This window comes from Pholcus phalangioides, unplaced genomic scaffold (assembly GCF_987345545.1).
Source record: "Pholcus phalangioides strain wild (caught in Gottingen) unplaced genomic scaffold, Ppha-v1.0 ptg000009l_1, whole genome shotgun sequence".
NCBI lineage: Eukaryota > Metazoa > Arthropoda > Arachnida > Araneae > Pholcidae > Pholcus > Pholcus phalangioides.
Genome location: NW_028301602.1, coordinates 31,423,346 through 31,442,567, shown reverse-complemented (window position 1 = coordinate 31,442,567; position 19,222 = coordinate 31,423,346). Strand labels below are relative to the sequence as shown.

The 19,222-nt window shown below is 35.8% G+C and overlaps 1 protein-coding gene across 2 annotated transcripts in view; it reads left to right on the top strand.

Moving 5' to 3' along the window:
- The window catches only part of LOC149082813 (uncharacterized), an 89,715-nt gene extending 73,125 nt beyond the window's left edge, over nucleotides 1-16,590 (top strand). For both annotated transcript variants that reach the window (XM_089235973.1, XM_089235974.1), the window contains exons 7-10: nucleotides 3,669-4,214; nucleotides 4,323-4,410; nucleotides 7,315-7,362; nucleotides 11,902-16,590. In XM_089235973.1, coding sequence (XP_089092099.1) covers nucleotides 3,669-4,214; nucleotides 4,323-4,410; nucleotides 7,315-7,362; nucleotides 11,902-11,928 — 709 coding nt within the window. In that variant the 3' untranslated portion in view covers nucleotides 11,929-16,590. The remainder of the gene's footprint in view (nucleotides 1-3,668; nucleotides 4,215-4,322; nucleotides 4,411-7,314; nucleotides 7,363-11,901) is intronic.
- Nucleotides 16,591-19,222: the final 2,632 nt, after the last annotated feature.

Below are 19,222 nucleotides of genomic sequence, written 5' to 3'. Positions count from 1 at the left end.
TGGTTCTTGAAAATATGTGAGAATGTTGTCGGATGTTTGAAAGTAGAGAGATGTAAAAAACCATCAAATTGTGTACACGTATTTTAAAATATTTATTGCGCATTATTCGTAATGAAGTTAATGGGGTGTGTTTAATTGTTTTCAGGTGTTTTCTTTATAAACTTCTCAAGAGTTAGTTGAACACCACCTTTTTTTTTCTTTTCTTGTTAAAGTGTTCTATAACATGCTGTATCTTTCTCAACCGCCTTACATACTTGAGATATATGTTCTCCACATTCTTCCATGATAGTCAAAAATTTGTCAAGGTGCATGAAGGCTTCATTCATATTTCGATTGTCAAAGTCTTAGCGATTTTATCAACTTCTTTCTCACTTTCATTATGTATTTCTTTTAACTCTTGTTGCTCAATTAAGTATTCATTTGACAGAGGTACTGAGTGTGATTCAATCAACTCAATTAATATCTTCGTTGTTGATGTCCAAGTTTAATTCATTCATTAGGATAACTATTTCATCTGTGATAGTTTCTATAGTTTCTTCAGACTTTGTAAAATCACTCATCATTTGTGGGGCATAATTGTTTCCAGGAACCTTTCACTGTAGACTCTTTTATTTCAGCCCTCGAGTCTCCAATATTGTTAATTGCATTCCATATATTATACTTCTTCCCAAAGATCTCTTAATGTAGGCCCACCTTCCCTGTCAGTTGCCTTAATGGCCTGATTCATTATTGTCCTCATATAATATTTAAATGTATATAACTATCACTGTTTGGTCCATGCAATGTATGAGGCAGGTAGTATTGGTAAGAAGAAACACAATATTGATTTCCAGGTATAAATTCTGCAGAGATTTCGGGTGTCCTGGAGCATTGTCTAAGATTAATAATTCTTCTCAAAAATTGTAAATTTTTATCTTTACAATGTGGGCGCAAACCACCACGCTCCGTGGAAGCGAACAACAATTTTTACAGTATCGACAAAAATCTTTAAAAAATTGAATTTTTTTAAATGTGCAAAATAGCAAATTGAGCAAAAGTCGAGGGCCGCCTGTATATAGGAAGTAGTGATTCTGTATTTAATTCATAGAAAAAGTCCAGAGTCTAGAAAACATAGTCTGAGTCTGAACTTAGCCAAATGATTGGATTTATATTTTATGAATGAAAATCTCTTAAAGGTCAAAAATTTGAATTGAGAAATTGTCAGATTGAGTAATATATGAATTTATAAACATATGTACATATAATAAAGTCCACCCATTATAAACATGTAATTAAATACACCCATCAAAAAAGATGGCGTGTATTTGTATCTCCCATCTATTATAAGTTCTGCCTTATAAAGATTTTCTTTTCTCTGATCTCACAAGTAATGGCTAATATAAGCTAATTCTAGACTTCTTTGTAACTTATATTAACTGATCTCAATTGCAGTATGGATTTCTTTGACTTTTGGAATACCCTTTTACTGGCCGAATTAAGATTTTGATTTATTTTAATTTTTTCCTTTCATTTCCCCTTTCTAATTCTTTAGTTTAGAGCAGTGGTTCCCAAACTTTTTGCAATGCGAATTTTGATGCCCTTTTCAATGCCCTTTTGATCAAAATTTTATCTCTGACACATTCATGGATTTTTTTTTAATGAATGTGCTTTAATTTCCATGATCAGTGGTGAATGAAATAAAATTATTTTTAAATATTTCTTTAGCGGAACGGTTTTATTATGGAATTTCAAACTACCCATATGCTTTTTAGCTTTGAATCCTGCAGATGGTGTAATCAATTCAGCCACAAGTTAGAAAGGAATGCATATCTTGCTCATTATGATGGTGCAAATGAATAGCTTGGCAACCAAATTCAGGGTCACCATTATCAAATGCAGGACCAGTACAAAAAATATTCTCGGGTTTCTTTGTAGGAATAGTAATTTTAGTTGTGTGATTTGTTGTTATATTACTTTTGAATATTCATAAATAACATTTTCATGATTGCGGCACTGCTACCCTTGCTTTATTATACAAAATTAGCCTGTTGAGGCATATTTTACTTTTGATATATTTTTCGTGAAAAAAAACCTTTTTTTTGATATCATTTAGGACAATCTCTACCACAATCTCTCACAACCCCCCAGTTCATTAATGGGACCACCTGGGAGGTTGCGATCCACATTATGGGAACCACTAGTTTAGAGATATCGGCCAAAAAATGCATGAAAAAAAAATTTTCTAGTAAGTTTTCCTGGATTTGCTCATGCTCATAGAAACAACATTAAAATTAAAAACAAAAAAACATTAAATTTTATTATTCTTTAAAAATATGAGAATTAGAAAAAAATTAAATTTATGTATGGCACATAAGTGCTGAAATGAATGAAATTTTTGCTAGTGCTGTCATGCACGAAAAATATATTTTTTCTAATTAATTAAACTGATGTTTCCAATAGGGAAGATTGGCCATTAAAAGGTAAAACCGTGTTTTTTGTACTAGTTCTTTGTGTACTACACAAGGAATTTGCATATAACTGCACAACTTATATAGAAGTTACTTGTATATGGTGTATCTTTGAGACATCTGCCTATTTGGTCAAAATAATAATTCAAATTCTGAATGGCACTTTTGCGAAGGGAGTTATTTGAAACACGTAAGACCATATCTAATAATTTGTCTTTTTTTTTTTACTTCAGACATTTATTTTTCAATTTAGACAACACAGAATGGTTATTTTTCAGAAGTCTTGAAATGTAATTTAAAAGATGTAAAAATTTTTTTTCATGCAAATTAATAAAACTATTTTTTATATGTAAAACTAATGGAAGTATGAGAAGTTACACATGCACATCTTTTTGTATAAATGTTTACTGCTTCAGAACATGAATAGTTTCTGGCAGAGTACATTGATATCATCTTAACTGAGTTCAACTGCTTTTAGACTTTTTTGTGATTAAGAATAAAAATTATGTGTTCACCTACCATTTTTGCATACCTAGATTCTAGTGTAATCTAATTTTTAAAAAAATCATATTTACTGTTTTTTTATTTTCTGGGGATGCATGAACCATTGTACGTAACTTGTGTATCCATTCATATTTGTATTTGCAAGATATTCGGACTACCATTTCAGAACCCAACCAATATAAATACATGATTTTATTTGCCTCATGGATATTTTCTCTTCATAAAAATAGCAACTTTTAGTTATTTTTCACCTGCTCTGTTGAATTCTGAGCAGTTTCACATTTCAGAATGCAGAGTTCCAGCCCACGCAGACTAACTACCTACCTCTTGTTCTATCTTTTTTTTTTGTTCACCCTTGAAATTAAAACACCAAACATTAGCGCAGATGTTTACCTAAGAGAGTTTTTCAGCTTTTATTCTGTCCGATGCCCCCGCTTGGACATCCAGGACTGATAGTACTAATTGAGGGTGCAACATCCCCTGTGCTGAGTGCAAGTTTGGCCCTGGGTAAGGCTTGAATGTTTATTTATTGCATAACAAATTGTTCAAGTGATTGCTTCACTTTTTTTTTCTTTTGGCTTCAACATGTTTTTAACTCATGTGTCTGAACTTATATGTATGTTTTGTTATGTATTGTAACACTTCACTATTCTTCGGAAAAGGTTTTTAATTTCTCTTTATTGTATTTTTTTCTTTTTACAATTGTTTTCCAATTAGCATGAACCAAATAGCAGCTAGTGTAATGCCGACAGTTGAGGTATCAGCACCGCCACCAATGATGCCATCGCCTGGTCGTATGGCAACATCTCCTGGTCTTTCTCAGCAAGTACCCATTGTTGCACCACCCACAATAGCATCACCTGATCGCATCATAACATCACCAGGTCTCATGCCTCAGGGTGTGGCTTTAGGGGCAGTCGAGAATCCAATTACTGAAGCATCATCTCCGAGTCACATCATAACATCATCAGGGATGATAGTTTCAGATGCCAATTTATCCCCATCTATCAGAAATCAGATGGGGAATATAAACCCTATGCTGTCTCCTGTTTCCTCGATTCCTGTGCAAAGTGAATGCCAACCAAGTGCAGCTGTGGGCTCTGCAAACATGACTAATTGTACCTCTTTTGCTCCAAGTCCAACTGATGCTGAAATGTGTAGAGATAAGACAGTGCCAATCCTCAATATGTTAAGCCAGTCATCTAATCACAGTGTTTTGCCACCGCCACCAGTTCTGGCTTCAGGGCTCAATGCTCAATCAAGGTAAGCTTATCTTTACAGTGTAATAGTTTTTTAAAAGTGAATTTTAAAAAATATTGTAACAATATATAAACACAATTCCAATGCATTTATTTTCTTTTGATTTCACAGTCAAGAGCAGGCGATACAGAACATACTGGAATGGCTTCCAAATAATGGCATAGGTGAAACAGAACAAAACATTGACAGTTGGTTAGGGGTGAGTTCTCATTTCTATTTATGTGTGTGTATTCAAGGTTTTTGCAGCCATAGTAAATTTAAATAGAGGTTCTCAAAGTGAAGGTCTATTTCTATTGATTTTTCTCAATGTTTAAAGTTCACAACAAAGCTGCACCTGGCACTCTGAAAATGAGCTCATGTTGCATTAATCTGTCAGAGGTTGAAAGTCTTGAGCTTAGAACTAAAAACAGATCATCCAGTTCAGCATCCAGTAACACAACTTAGACACCTCCTGATGGTGCCAACTGCTAATGTTGGGGGAATGTTGGTAAAAATAAACTCTTATGACGCTGGCCCTTTGCCCTTGAGAACCTCTTTTAATGCCATGTATTGCCTGCATACTAATTATGAGAGATGTCACACAAGAAGAACCTTTGAAGTCTGTACAGATCTGGAGTTGAAATTAAATTAATAATGAAATGTGTTATAAATATTTAGAATAATATTTTTTTGTGGCTTTTCGCGACTGCATTTACCACTTGTCACCAAGTAATAAATTAGTTACACAATTGAAAATAATCATTGAAATTTGAAAGTTCAAAAAAGAACACATGTAGGTCAAATGCAGAACGCTGATGCAAGTGAAAATGACTCGTGGTTTAAAATAAGTTTGACACTCTTGTTTATGTAAGAAGCCATTTGCTTCTTTGATTTTTTGCAATAATTAGCAGGTGTTTCTGCATTTAACTTATAGAACAAAGTGTAAATAAATTTCAAAAAAGGAAAACTCTTGTACATTTTCAGACATTCATGAATGAATGGGGATTCTGGACTGATTAATGATGTACCCAGTGCCAAAAGCCATCTGCATACACCCAAAAATGTTTGTTTTAACCTCTTTTTCAGAAGAAAAAAATATATAGAGCATAATTTTTATCCCTTTATTATGTGAGGCTCAACCCTCCATGAAAAATGGCAGCTTCAAAGTTTTTAAGGCTTTACATTTCATTCAAATGTGAAATGAATGCAGTTTAGTTTCCGCAAGCGGTGGGCTTTTTTGAGTACATTGTATTGAAAAGGGAGGGAAAATGAATGTGTGCATCAAATTCAACATGTGTGATGGTTTTCAAATCAATGTAATGAGCTCGCTTATCATTTAGTATTTGTGGTGATAGGTTTCCCCCCTCATCTTAAATCAGGAAAAGATTAATTTTCTTGTTTTGGAGCATTGGAGGAACACCAGTTAATTATTCCCTCTCAGTGTTCATATTTTTGCAGGAAAATAAAAGTCTAAACCATTTAGCAAAATTGCTCATATTTAGAATCAATAAAACCATGAGGAATTTCATTTTCGTTTTTCCTTTAAATTAAATTTTTTGATAATGGGTTTAGAATATTTTGGTGTGAAATTCTTTAGTTAATTACTAAAAATAATTTTAGATTAAATCGATTTTACATTCATAGGGGAGGGTTCTAGCCCATGGGTCCAAAATGAATCCTTATTTTTTTTAAACACAAATTCACTATACACAAGGGCCCTCTGAATATCCTGACCTTTGGATCTTTTTTTTTTCGACATCAGGAGGAGTAGAGCAACAACTTTCTCTAATGGGGTTTTTGAGCACAGGATGTTTGTATGAAAAGTTAACATTTTTATTTTAATAACCATACCACACTCCTTGCAACATGAATGACATATCTGAGTGCTACACATTATTTGGATACTTTTTCTAATCAGAAGTATGCCTCTAGAATCAACGGTTCGTCAGTACAATGCCATACGCCCTGTTACCTATGCACCCTGTATGTTATACTATAGCTAACCTGTCTTGAAAATTGGTTCATATCTCACTTAGGCCTATATGCATGGATACTTTAATCATAGGGAACAAAATAATTCTGTGTAGCATGTTATATTTAATATAGGTTTGCCTTGATATCTTCCTGTAAAGAATTTGTTTTTAAATGCATAATACATGGAGCCATAGACTTGAACCTGTACTGAGCTCATAGGTGATCCTCTTCTCCAATACTATTCGAGGCCAAGAATTTTGACAGGGTCCTCATTAATTTTCTATCAAATTTGTAGCATAAAAAATACAGTTAGCCTCCTCTTTGTTGGAGGGAGGAATCTACGTTTCTGTTGGTTGTTGGAAATCAGTGCTTGTGATAACTTCTCTGTTATCACAAGCACTACAACAAACACCAATTGTCATTGAAACCCCATGTGAGAACAAGGAAAGCATGTGGGGGGGGGGGAGTTACCACAGGGCTGGAAAACCTACAGAAAAATGTTTTAGTAACCAACAAAATTTCTGAGTCAAACTTTTTTTTTTTTGAGAAAAATTATCCAAATTTTTTTTTAGACTTTTCTAGAACTCTGTTACCCTTTTGCCTGTCAGTAGACACCAGGACATAACGTCAAGAACTTTTATGCCATCTTCAGGTTCCAATTCGTTAATCTTGCATCAAAAATTTCAAGTGCCAATACTACTACTACTAAACCGAACATGCAGCTTGTACACATTCCTCTCTGGAATTTTGCTCCCCACCCCCCAGAATTCCTGTAATGAGCCACCACTGATATGTAATTATTATAAGTAATTGTCATACATTACTAAGTCTATTATATTCATGTGCTGAACATACATAACTTGCTTTCCTCATGCTCAAGTATCATAAACCCAAAAAAACCTGGGTTTTTGCTGATCCTTGTTATTAGTCAGCTTCTGTTCTTTCGTGGGAAGATTTTTTTTTTTTTTTTTTTAAATCTTGACAAATGCTTGCCCGTTCCTCTGAACAACTGAAAAGAAGTTCCTTGATGAATGTTCGTTTTATTCCATCCATATCAGTTTGTTTAACATTTTTGCCTTATCACTCGATAATAATTGGAATGTGTGCTCTTTATTTATTCTGCTTCATTTTTTTTTCGCCTTCCTTGTAGCAACTTATCAAAGCTGATAACCTTGCAGTGGGAGCCAGTCTTCCTATGGTGAGTATTAGCTACTTTTCTTGGTATCTTTTGTGCTCATTGGAAATTCTCTCCTTGCCCTCATGACTCTTGAGTGTAAAGATCAGAAAAGGTGTTTGACCTCTTGCGAGTGATTTTTTATACTGTCTGAGGGATGAGTAGAAGAAAAAAAAAGTTTTATTGCACTACAAAGATGTTCTCGTTTTAGCACATCGACTCCATGCATCAAGTATATCTTTATGAGAATACGGTTTTAAACATCAACATTATTAAAAAAAAGTTTTTGAGAACTGACAAAAATATCCATATCAAATCAAGGATTCACAGGAAAAGAATAACATGGAAGGGGGAAAACACTGACGTCAACAACCTTTCTGGTTTATATCATATCGTGTAACAACCTCATTTATTAATTAATGTTTTTTCATGTTATCATTTCATTGGTCAGAGTCACAAAACAGTCTCAAACGTTTTTTGGTAGAAATAAAGAATTGAGCATCCTAATAGCAGCTCGACGAGTAAACATAGACCATGTTATGATCTATGTTTACTATGTTTTTCCCTGTGACTCAGATGAGATGAAGAACTCTATATCAGAAAAAGAAAAGCCTAAAACAAAATTTTAGCGTGTACTAATAAATTCTCTTTGTTTATAATTTCATAGTGCCATGGTTCCCAAACTGTGCTCCGCTCGCCAAAGATTTCTTGGTGCTCTGTGAAGAGATTGGAAAATAAACAAATATCATTTCCAAAACATTAACCTGGAATAAATGTGAATTTTTTAAAGCTGGGATATATATATATATTAATCAACGAAAACAAAATGTTATTTTTAATATTATAAAATGCATCGGAAATCAGAGGTTTCATTTTTGCACTAAACTGCATTTATCCAACCAGCAGGTTAAAAATTCCATGAGCATTTCTTTCCGGGCCACACGTTAAGACAGCCCTGCACCATATGTCATCATTGATCACTCCACTTCCAGAGCTGGAACCACTGAAGCTATTAATATCAAATTTTGGCAGTAGTTTTAGTTTGTAACGTAGAGACTCACACACATACACACTAAAAAGGGATATTTCAAAATTCAACATCTAAGGAGGGGTCGTGTGTGTGTGTGTGTGGGGGGGGGCGCTTTCAAAGGTTACATAACGCAATCATTGCTGAGTCCAAACAGCAGAAGCTATAAATATGAAATTTGGTGAGAATTATATTTTATAATACAGAGAATCACTGCGACAGGATTTCTGAAAATTTAACCCCCCCCCCCCTTCCCCAAGGGAGTCCAAATGTTATATGGGGGAAATCATTGTAGAACAATTTCTGATTATCAAATCCATGCGAGCAAAGCTGCTGGTTACAGCTAGTACCATATAATTTTAGTTTGTTGAAGCTGCTCACACAACTCAGTTCATAAGTGTCAATACCAGAGACGCAAACATAAATAAAACATTGGGAGGGGGCTGAAAATCACTATTCACCCTGTATTTACTGGAATCAGTCCCATACGCAAGAGGAGGAATGGTGTGTTGCATTGTATGTTCATAAATTGTTGGGAGGGGCTCAGCTTCCTCAGAGAAATAGCCTCAATATCCTCAGCTTCCTAGTTCCAGCACCTATGCTGAACACCATTTGTGATTTGGTCACCTCATTTCTGTGTCTGATACATGCAGATGGAAAAAATAAGCTCTCCTAGAATGTCCAGACTGTTCATTTTGACGCAGAATCTTGCACTGAAATAACGTGTGCTCTAAAGACATGGGCTTCTTCATTTTCTATTAGCTGAATCTTTTATTTTACATGGAATGATTCAAACAATTTAAATATAGAAGTAAAGGTGCATCTGGGAAAAGATTCTGAGGTGGATAAGAATTAATGGGGTTGAGTGACAGTAATTCTGATAATGATCGACATTAAAATTCAGCTCATGATGCAGCTGTTTTATACTGCATTTGTATCAATTCAAATGTTGGTTATCGCAATCTGTATTCATTAGCCAAGGCAGAAAAATCACCAAAAAATGTTTGTTAGCTGAAAAATTCTTAAGCCGAGGCCTTTGTTAGTTGAGATAGCACTATACATAACAGACCAATATCATAATATGGGGAAAAAATTGTTTATGCTTATCAGGATTACAGCTTATGTTATCAATTTTTTTTATTTGAAAGTTTTTTTTCACATTATGAAGCTAAAGTTGAACCAGACTTATTTTTTTCTAAATGAATTATTATTATCAACCTACAAGAATATGCAGGAAGCCAGAAGGTGTACTTCCCCCTGGTTTATGAACACTTCCGTACTCGGTTCACAAAACCCTATTTGGACGGCAGTGGTAGCCACTATAGTCCAGTGTTTCTCAACCTTTCTGAACCCAAGGACCAGTAAAGACGTATGTTTTTGGAATATTCTGGGAACAATTTGACAGACCACTTGCTTCCCTTATTATGGGACATTTCTGTATTTTTTAGTTGTTCTGAATTTCTTATATATTTGTCCAGTTTTTTCAATGATATCAAGGAAACATTTTATTTTCTGGATATTATGCTGAGGTGAACTTGGAAAGAAAAGTCGTCTTGTCTCCGCCAGGACTCGAAAGTAGGCCCTCTTGCATACTGGGCAAGGGGGCCTGGGTTCGAGTCCCGGCAGCGACAAGATGACTTTTCTTTCCGAGTTCACCTCAGCATAATGTCCAGAAAATAAAATGTTTCCTTGATAGATGGCTTTTTCTCAGCCCAAGATATCTCTCTTTTTCAATGATGTTTATTTAAATTTATAATTTTCACTAAAATCGTTTATAAACAGCGTCTTTATAACTTATGATAATTTTGAGTGTAAATACAAATATTCCTATCTCACATTGTCGAGTTAAACTGTTTTTCCTCGACAACGGAAACATTGAGAAAATAGACAAGGCCTTTGACCGTAATACCAGAAATAAGAATGTAAGCTATCTGGGTGGCTCGAGACAAAATCTGTACCCCTTGGACTTATTTTTTGTGCCTCCTGCTCCCATAGCCCCTACATCCTGCGTCAAGGCTGGAATCTTTCATGGGGATCAAAGCCAGATTTTCCATGGGGCCACTTCTACAGTTAATTTATAGAGTGAAAGAAAAATTATAAGAATTTAGTCCCGGGCCCCAAGCTGGAACCCTGTCAGCCCTACCCTTGGGAGATCATGCCTCACAATTTATCCAAACAATTCCTAGCAAAAAAAAAAATTTGCTTTCATCTCAGATTTTGCTCCCTGCCAGAGCAGACAGAAAACATTTTCTTTGATTTTTTCAGCCACCAGTGGAGCTTTTTTTCACCATTCACCTCGGATTTAGCACCCCTCTTGAGTGGTGCCCCGTGCAGCAGCAATAGGTCACGTGGCCAATCCCTGCCCCTGTACTCACAATAAGGGGCAAGTGTGCATTTTGGTTCCCTCGCCCATGGCCCCCACAAGGGCCTGGCAAAATTCTCATAATTTTTGGCTTTTTCACGCTATAAATTAACTGTAAAGGGCCGCGTGAGAAGTCTGACTGGGGTAGGGGGGTCTGCAAAAGATCCCAGCTTTTCTTTTCTTTCAAACCAAACACAATCCAGGTCTATACGGTGGGGTTTGAACCCGGGACCTCGAGACACGAGTCACTATGACCACTCGAGCACCACAGCGACAGATCTTAGCCTGGGGGAGGGGGCATGCCTCACCCAAAATTTGTTCCACAATAGTCAAATGAAAGCAAAGGAAAAATTCTGCTTCTCACTTGTCCGGTCCCTGGAATACCAAAAACACCTTTTGAAAAAATTTCTGGATAAAAATAACCTCGTTATATATCATCTTTACAGGATAAGTGACAATGGCTTACAAAAATAAGTGCTGTTTCAAAGATTAAGTTATCTGGCATTATTAAGAATGGTAAAATAATTCTGGAACAGAAAAATTCTACTTTAAAAGTGGGACGTATGGGCACATTTTTAAATTCATCAGAGATGCATTGCAACGGTCAGATAAAATGTCATGAAATAAGGGATGACAAAGCAGTTTTAAAATGATGACGTGTGCAACTAGAAACATGAGCAGTGAACTTTGATGATACGGGCACTCTGCTAGACTCTCTTACGGGCAAGCACCAGACTTCCTTTTTGTAGTTATTTTTTTCACTCGAACTTCAATGGTGGATTGTGGGCATAATGACACATAATTAGTTATTTTAGTTATTATTCCAATGATCCTGCCAGTGGCAATGCATCATTTCTCAGAGGATTGAGAAGTGTTCATTGGTAGGCACCAAAAGGCTAGTGTCAATATTAGATGCCGTTTGAGCTGCAATGTGTCTGCTTCCTCATTGTCCGGTATTGCAACGTGACGTACCCAGTAAAATTTCACTGTGGTACAGTGATGGGTGAATGTGAAAAGTAAAGGAACAAGTGCTTGCAATGCACTGAGTCTCTCTGTAAATGATGCTTCATCTGTGGTGTTTGTGTTGTATATGACAGAGAGCTTGAAGGATAGTTATATTCTGTTATAAATATAATACTTCATTGAACGTTAATTGCTATTTTCTTTGTTTCAGAGAGTCCAAAATATTCAAACTCAGTGAATGACTTCACTGCTGAATCGTGATCAAGATTTACAGAAGTGACTTTGTTCCAGAGCTCCATAGTTTGGTGAGAAGTAAAATATACTTGTGTTTTACTTCGATTTGAGCATTCTACCACAAATTAATTTTTTTTTCTTCAAAATGGCATTTCTGAACAAAATTATTTTTGTATCAAAAAAATTCTAGAGATGCAATAGTGTTTTCTACTGTATTTTATACTCTCTTGTATAATTTTTTTGCAAATTTTTATTATATTACAATTATAAATGCCAACTACTAATTATACTTTCTGGAGTACTGCGAAAAATACGTTTATTTTGTTAATGCACGCTACTATTTATGCTAAGCCTATCATTTTAGCCGTTTTAACATTTCCGTCTCTTGTATGCATCAAAATTATTGTTTTATTATATTAGTCTCTGATGTGTGTGGAATAATGGTTTCACATTTTTATATACCCCTTATTAATGATATCCATGTAAATATTTATTATATAATTTGGTTTTTAATGCAGTAGTCTCACCAAAATCCTTTTTTTTGTCAACTTGTTCATACTGAAATCTGTAATATACAGTCCAACTTTGATATCTCAAAGTGATTCATTCGATTTAGAGTTATTGTAAATTTGTGTTACAAAACTTTGATTTGCATTATATGTAAACTGAACGTAAACAAGGCGAGCAATTTAAATTACTTAAGAGTCATACAAGTTTCACTGTATGTGCATGTAGGCAATTTCATATGTACGATGGCAGCTCATGAGGTGATCAGATCAAATTTTGGTTACTAATGTTTAAATTATTTTTCCCAGAGTGCTCATTCTACTTATGGGAGTTGCATTTTCTGGAAAAAAGGAAAAATTTTGATTTAGTTTCATTATTTAAAATCATGTAATAAAATTTAAAAAAATCATAGGTAATTTGGTGGAAAAGTGCCGCCAATTAGTTTTCATGTGTCTGAAATGGAAGTGCAGAAATTATGAAAGTTACTGTCAATAAGAGTATGATTAATGCAGAAGAGTCTCCATAATTGAAGTTAATAGAGACCATAACACCACAATATGGATTTCTAAAAACTTGGAATAAGCAGATTTCTTGTCCTAGAAAAAATATTCCAGGGACAATGAAATCAAAGGTAAAAATGAGTTCTGTATTGAAGAAACTGGAGTTTCTGTTTTGAAAAATACTTGCGTCACCTCACTCTCTTGGGTTCTAGAATATAGAGAGTTGTATAAATATTGACTTGCAAAGCTTGCTCATACCAAGTAGAGTAACACAAATGGAAGCGGTCAATAGAAACATGAATATGAATATTCTAGAACATTGGCGACTGCGATGGGGGGGGGGAGAGAGAGAGAGAGAGAGAGAATTGAATACTCAAAGTTACATCCGATTAAGTTGAAGTCTGCTAAATGAAATTCAGATTATTGGGGCTCTACTGTGTACATATATGTTGTAGTCGAAGTCTAGCCACATTTTAACATGCATCAATTTGTTAGAGATTCCATAGTGAAATATGAACAAGGTACATGTGTGGTTCGTATGCTGGCTGCATCGCAAATATGCTTGACTTTGGACATGGCCATAACAATATCTGTGATTGACAGTATAATATTCATTTGTAATATTGCATTACTTTTTTTACTTCAGGCCACGGCAGCTAATGTCCTAGCAGCCACTATTGCGTAGAACACGAAATACACAGGATTTTAACAACAAAAAAATATGTTAGAGCCACATATATACATTCACAACACATGTTTAGTATGTATCAATTCATTAGAAATTTTCCAGAGGAATGTTTGCGAGTTGCATATACTGTTAAGTAGTATATATACAGTTTGTGGCCACGCTATTTTTCATACAGTGGTACACCTCAAGTGTTTTGATTAATAAATAAATCGAATTGCAAACAAACAATACTTACCAAAAATGCTTTGGAATGGATTTTTCATGTAGAAATAAATTTTGGGAATGAATTACAAACTCAAGGTATTTAGGTGTAAACTTGTATTGGGCCCTTTTCTTTCCTCCAACATTTGCAACTATCTTCGTAATTTGGTTGGAGGGGGCCTATCCTGAAATATTTTCAATAAGTTTATTATATCACTATCACACATTAGAGCCCAGAAGTTCAGGCAAAATGGTTTTTTTTTTTTGCCTATTCTCACTTTTTGATAGAAATGCCTTTTTTTTTTCTGCCATAAATGTCCATTTCAACAGTTTTAAGTTTATTAGTGAATTTCAGAGGCCATAATCTGTAAAACTTGGATATTTTGAGCATTGAGAACAAAGGAATTGCTCTTTTTGAAATTTTGCAACTCTCAGTTCTAACTGTTATCCTCAGAAAGCCTCCATCCCACCCCCATTTAAATGCAAATAAATGATCTGAGTGATAGGGAACTTGGTGCTGAAATGAAGTGACTGCTTTGACAGGATGGGGTTGGATGTGAATGATTTTATTTTAGATGAATGCAGCTCGTGTTGGAAAAGCAGAGGGAAATATTAGAAATTTGTTTCTCCACATGCTTCACATGTCTCGCTCAGACATTGAACTGCACTGTATATGTATAGCAGACTGATGACTGTCCCAAGAGGTCATCAATTGACCTCATGGTTCGCACAAGGTGGGGTAAGAGCAGACAGGTTTTGACCAGTCATCCTCAGGGGTGTGTGACATGTGGCCACACAGGACCTCATGCTTGAAGGAGTCCTGCATAAGTGGTAATTTAAAAAGAAATTGTTTTTTTACAACAATAGAACAAGATAGCTATATTTCAACTATAGAAATGATTATTATTCCAACTAATACAACAAATAAGCGAGCATTATTCGTAGCTCGCAGGAGCCCTACAGATCATTTTACTATAGACTCCATGTCTGGTAATGGTGGCCCTGGAATTGACCTAATCCTGGGGAGCCTTAAACATCATACTTTTAGCTTGAAATAAATTTGACTTGGATAATATTGCAAGTATGAAAACAGTAGATCATAGTTTTTCAAATTTTTCATCCCATCCCGCCTTCATAAAACTTTTCTTCTCATCGCCACCCAAGCCATAGGATCCTATACTAAACTCAAAGCTTCTACTGCCCCCACCAGGACCTTCCCAATGCCCCGAAGAGGGCAATATTATCCACTTTGGGAAACACTGCAGTAGACAGATTAAGTGCAACAGATTTTTCAGCTAGTTTTTAGATTCTTAATATCTTAGTCTTGTCATTTTTTTCGTTCCTTCCATTAAAATATAAATACTTTTTTCACTGCCTAATTTAGGCATTTTTAGTGCCATTTTGACCATTTTTAGTCTAAACTTCTGGGCTCTAGCTATTCCCCCCCCCCCCCCCGCTGATTAGTGATTACAGCACTTAAAGCAACAGAACCCCCAATTTTTTTTGTTTCAGTGAAATGTTCATGCTCCGCCATAATTATCTCTTGCGTTAATTTGAACTGTTTTTATGCGTTTAAAAAAAATTCATGCCATTTTGAATCCCCGAATTCATTATTGTCAAATCTTTACTCAGCATGTCGCCTAAAAATCACTATCGATTTAATTTCAGATTTTTTTTCTTTTCTGTCGAAGGTAGTTATTTGCCGTTAAGGTGAATTTGTATTCGTTGATTTCATCTGTATCAGATGATTCAATATATTTTTCTTATTATTCTCATTGGTGTATTATAATAAAAAAAAATAATGATTGTCTTGTGTGTGTGTTATCAATAGAAACTAGGTGGAAGGGTTTCGTTTATTTCTTTTTCTTTAAATATCTGTACGATTCTTATGAAGGTTCTGGTTCTGAGTATGTAGCGAAAGAATATTTTCTGGCTTAGTTATATAGGCCATTTTTTTTAATTGTATTTTTTTTTCTCATTTTGTGAGAAATCGCTGTACATTTTGACATTTTCCTTCAAGTGTGAAGTTGTCTATTGGACTGTTTTAAGAAACCTATATTCTGCAGAGGTTTACGGAAATTTCATCCCAGTCATCGTTTTTCTTCTCAAAAACATTTTGCTCCCGGAAATTTCACTTGCCCTGACCGTGTGAGTGGGTTAACGACCTTATTAGTGACCAAATAAGTGAGCAAGTGGGTGGGTGACTGTATGAGAGACTAAGTAAGTGTGGTCACTCATACGATCACTCACTCACAGTCAATCAAAAATTCACATGGTCATTCACTCATAGTCAGTCAGTCACTTACTTGGTCACTCATACTGTCAGGGCAGGTGAAATGTCTGAGGCAAAATTTCCGTATCCCATTCTGTGGGGGGAGCACAAAGTCAAGGAGAAAGAGATTTGTTACTCTCTCTGATCGTACTTGTGTCTTTTTCGTAAAACATAGTTCGTTTGATTATATCAATACTCTATGTATTAAATCAAAATAAATTGCTTTCTATGCAATTTTTTTATATCGCTGGGATTTTTTTTTTCCAATGACATTATATATATATATGTATGTACGGCAGTTCTGTTTATACATTTCTGTCGTTGTATAAATCCATTTACATTTGGATTCTTTAATTTTAACCAATGAATGGTGATATTTGTACAAACATTTATCGTTTGATTTTTTTTTCTCATGTACTAGATATTACATGATTAATGTAGTTTTTTTTTTCTCTCTTCAGTTTTGTTCAAAATAAAATGAGCTTTTGTATCAATTTCTTTCTTGATTTTTGGCAACTTTTTTTTATACAGAAAAGTTTGGTGCCAACAGACACAAAATTTCTTAGAAGTGAAGCATATTTTTAATGAAAAAACAAGCAGAGAATTTTTTTTATGTTACCAGACGACCTCACAAATGAGGACTTGTTCTCATTTTTGTAATTTCTCACATTTGGCTTTTTTTCCGTTCCCCGGAATTATTTTTTCCTTTATCTATGAAAAAAAACAGGGTTGCACAGCGCTCCTATTTTTTTTTTAAATTTCCTCCTATTTTCGCCACAATCCTCCTTCCCACCTGCTGTTCCTATTTATCCCTCTCTTTTTCTTGTTTACAGTCAACATCTCTCTAGGAAATACCGCCTTCATATACTGTGTATTAAGGGGTTCTACTTTTTTGGCATGTTTTATTCACAGCTCACAACTGAAAGAGAAGTTGTTTTTTTTTACAGGTCCGCTGCAGTTGGACGACAACAAGCGTATATTTTCGCCTCCGCGCTCAGTCAGTGTTAAAAAGAAGCCTGAACTCCAGTGGGGAAAGTGAATCTGTTTCCCGGATCGAGTAGCCGTTTGCCATAAGGAATACAAAAAAAAAAAAAGGCTGGGTCCACAAGAGAGATTGGAGGAGAGACTAGGGGTTCTCTTCCGGGATCCCGCTCTTAAAATGCCCCCGGGAATCTTACTGCCTTTTTCTGGATCCCGTGACGAACGTTCACACCTAACGGAACAGAGCCGTCTGTTTCACAAGGGGTGGGAACACGAGCCCCGAGAAGCCGCTAGCTGAACCAACACCTTCTAGAGCAGAGTGCCTTCTAAAGAAGGTGTTGGCTGAACCCGGTTTTTTTTTTTACCTTCAGAAAATGACTTTCGAGTGTTTTTGTGTGTCTTTAAGGCAAGGGTTCTTAAACTTGTCGCACCCCAGAGCTGTTTAGGGGCCGTTGAAATATTACGTAAGCAAATTTTTTGCCATTTTTGACCCCCCCCCCTTGTCAACAAAATTTCGTCATCGGCTCTGCCCCTCTGGATCCTAACAGCAAATCGGAAACCCCCCCCCCCCCCGATGATAACGTAATACTTGAACGGCCCCTTAACAAATCTCTTCGAAAAAACCAAAGGCCGCAACTCCGCGGTGCCCCAACAAAAGTTGGCGACGCACAGTTTGAAAACCCGTTTTAGGGCATACATATGCTCAACCCATGGCCCGAGGGTCAACTGCGGCCCTCGGAGTCATCTGATGTGGCCCGCCAAATCAAAATTAATTTTTAAAATTAAACTTAGCAGCACATAACCAGATTCCTCAAGTGTCCCGAGGCACACTTACAGATAACTATAGTGGCTTGCGGCACATTTTTAATTCAATTAAGCAACCCGAGGCAAATTTCCAGATCACTTGAGTGGCCGGTGACTCGAGCCAAAGCAAAATGACTGAAATGACTTGGTTACAAAACAATTTTTGGCCAAAACATTATACTAGCAATCTATCTTTCCTCGCAATACAGAGTGGATCCCGCTTATAACGTTTTTCACAAAACTCTCCGAAAAAAAGTTGCAAGCTGGAAAAACGGGAAATTTTAATGAGAATTACTTTTAGAGACGACACACAAAAATAAGTCGTGTTAAGCGGGAAAACGTTATAAGTAGGATCGACTGTATATGTTGCATTCTTTTTTGGAGTCTTCCACAGTCAACTCTTGGACAATGCACAGCAAATTATGAAGACATGCAAGCGAATGACGCTCTTTCGAGATCACCTTTCAAAAGCACAGCGCGAAATATTTAAATAACGAGCTCTAATGTAAATAAGTCAAGGTGAATCGGATGGTGTTATACTGCGTTGCCCCCCCCCCCCTTTTTAAAGGATTTGTTAAAATTTTAGTGCTCAATGCCAATGTAATCGTTTTTAACAAAAAAATGAAGCGCTTTCATTTCTCTAGCTTTTCACTACACACTTCAAACATTGCTTATGCCCTTGTAGCGACCTCTACTTGAACTTTTACCGATTGCGGAAAAATAATGACGTCGCACTTCGCAATTTTCTGATGCGAATATTTGTTACCTAGCAACGCAAGTTGCGATAAAAAAATCGAATGTTTTTCTTCGCAGTCGGCAAGCAACCATTGTCATGTGATGTCTTTCATTTTTATGTGTCCGTACCAAATTAAACATGTATTATATAAAACCTTCTGATTGTTATTATATTTAATAATGGAGCTCAACAACCGGTCCTACAGATAGGCGCCTACACACCGGTGCCCTGCATCGGTCCCTAAACTGGGTGCCTAAACCCTAAAAGTACAGAAGACAATTGAATGCTACAAATCTAGAATAGACAAACTGCTGTTTCACCTATACACGAAATATGGACCACAATTTTGAATGATGAATGTTAGTTACTGTACAAGACCATGAAGTAATAAATACAAAAGTACGTTTTCCATCCTGACAAATTTTTAATGACTATTCTACTAGTTGAACCCTGAAACCAGGCCCGCAACTAGGGGGGGAGCAGGCGGATCTCGTGCCCCGGGCACTATACCCGAGAGGGTGCAAATTTCATTCTGAAAGCCCCGGGTGAACAAGCATCTAGTTGCGGTCCTGCCTGAAACTAAAGCAAAAGAAAAATTAATACACAAAA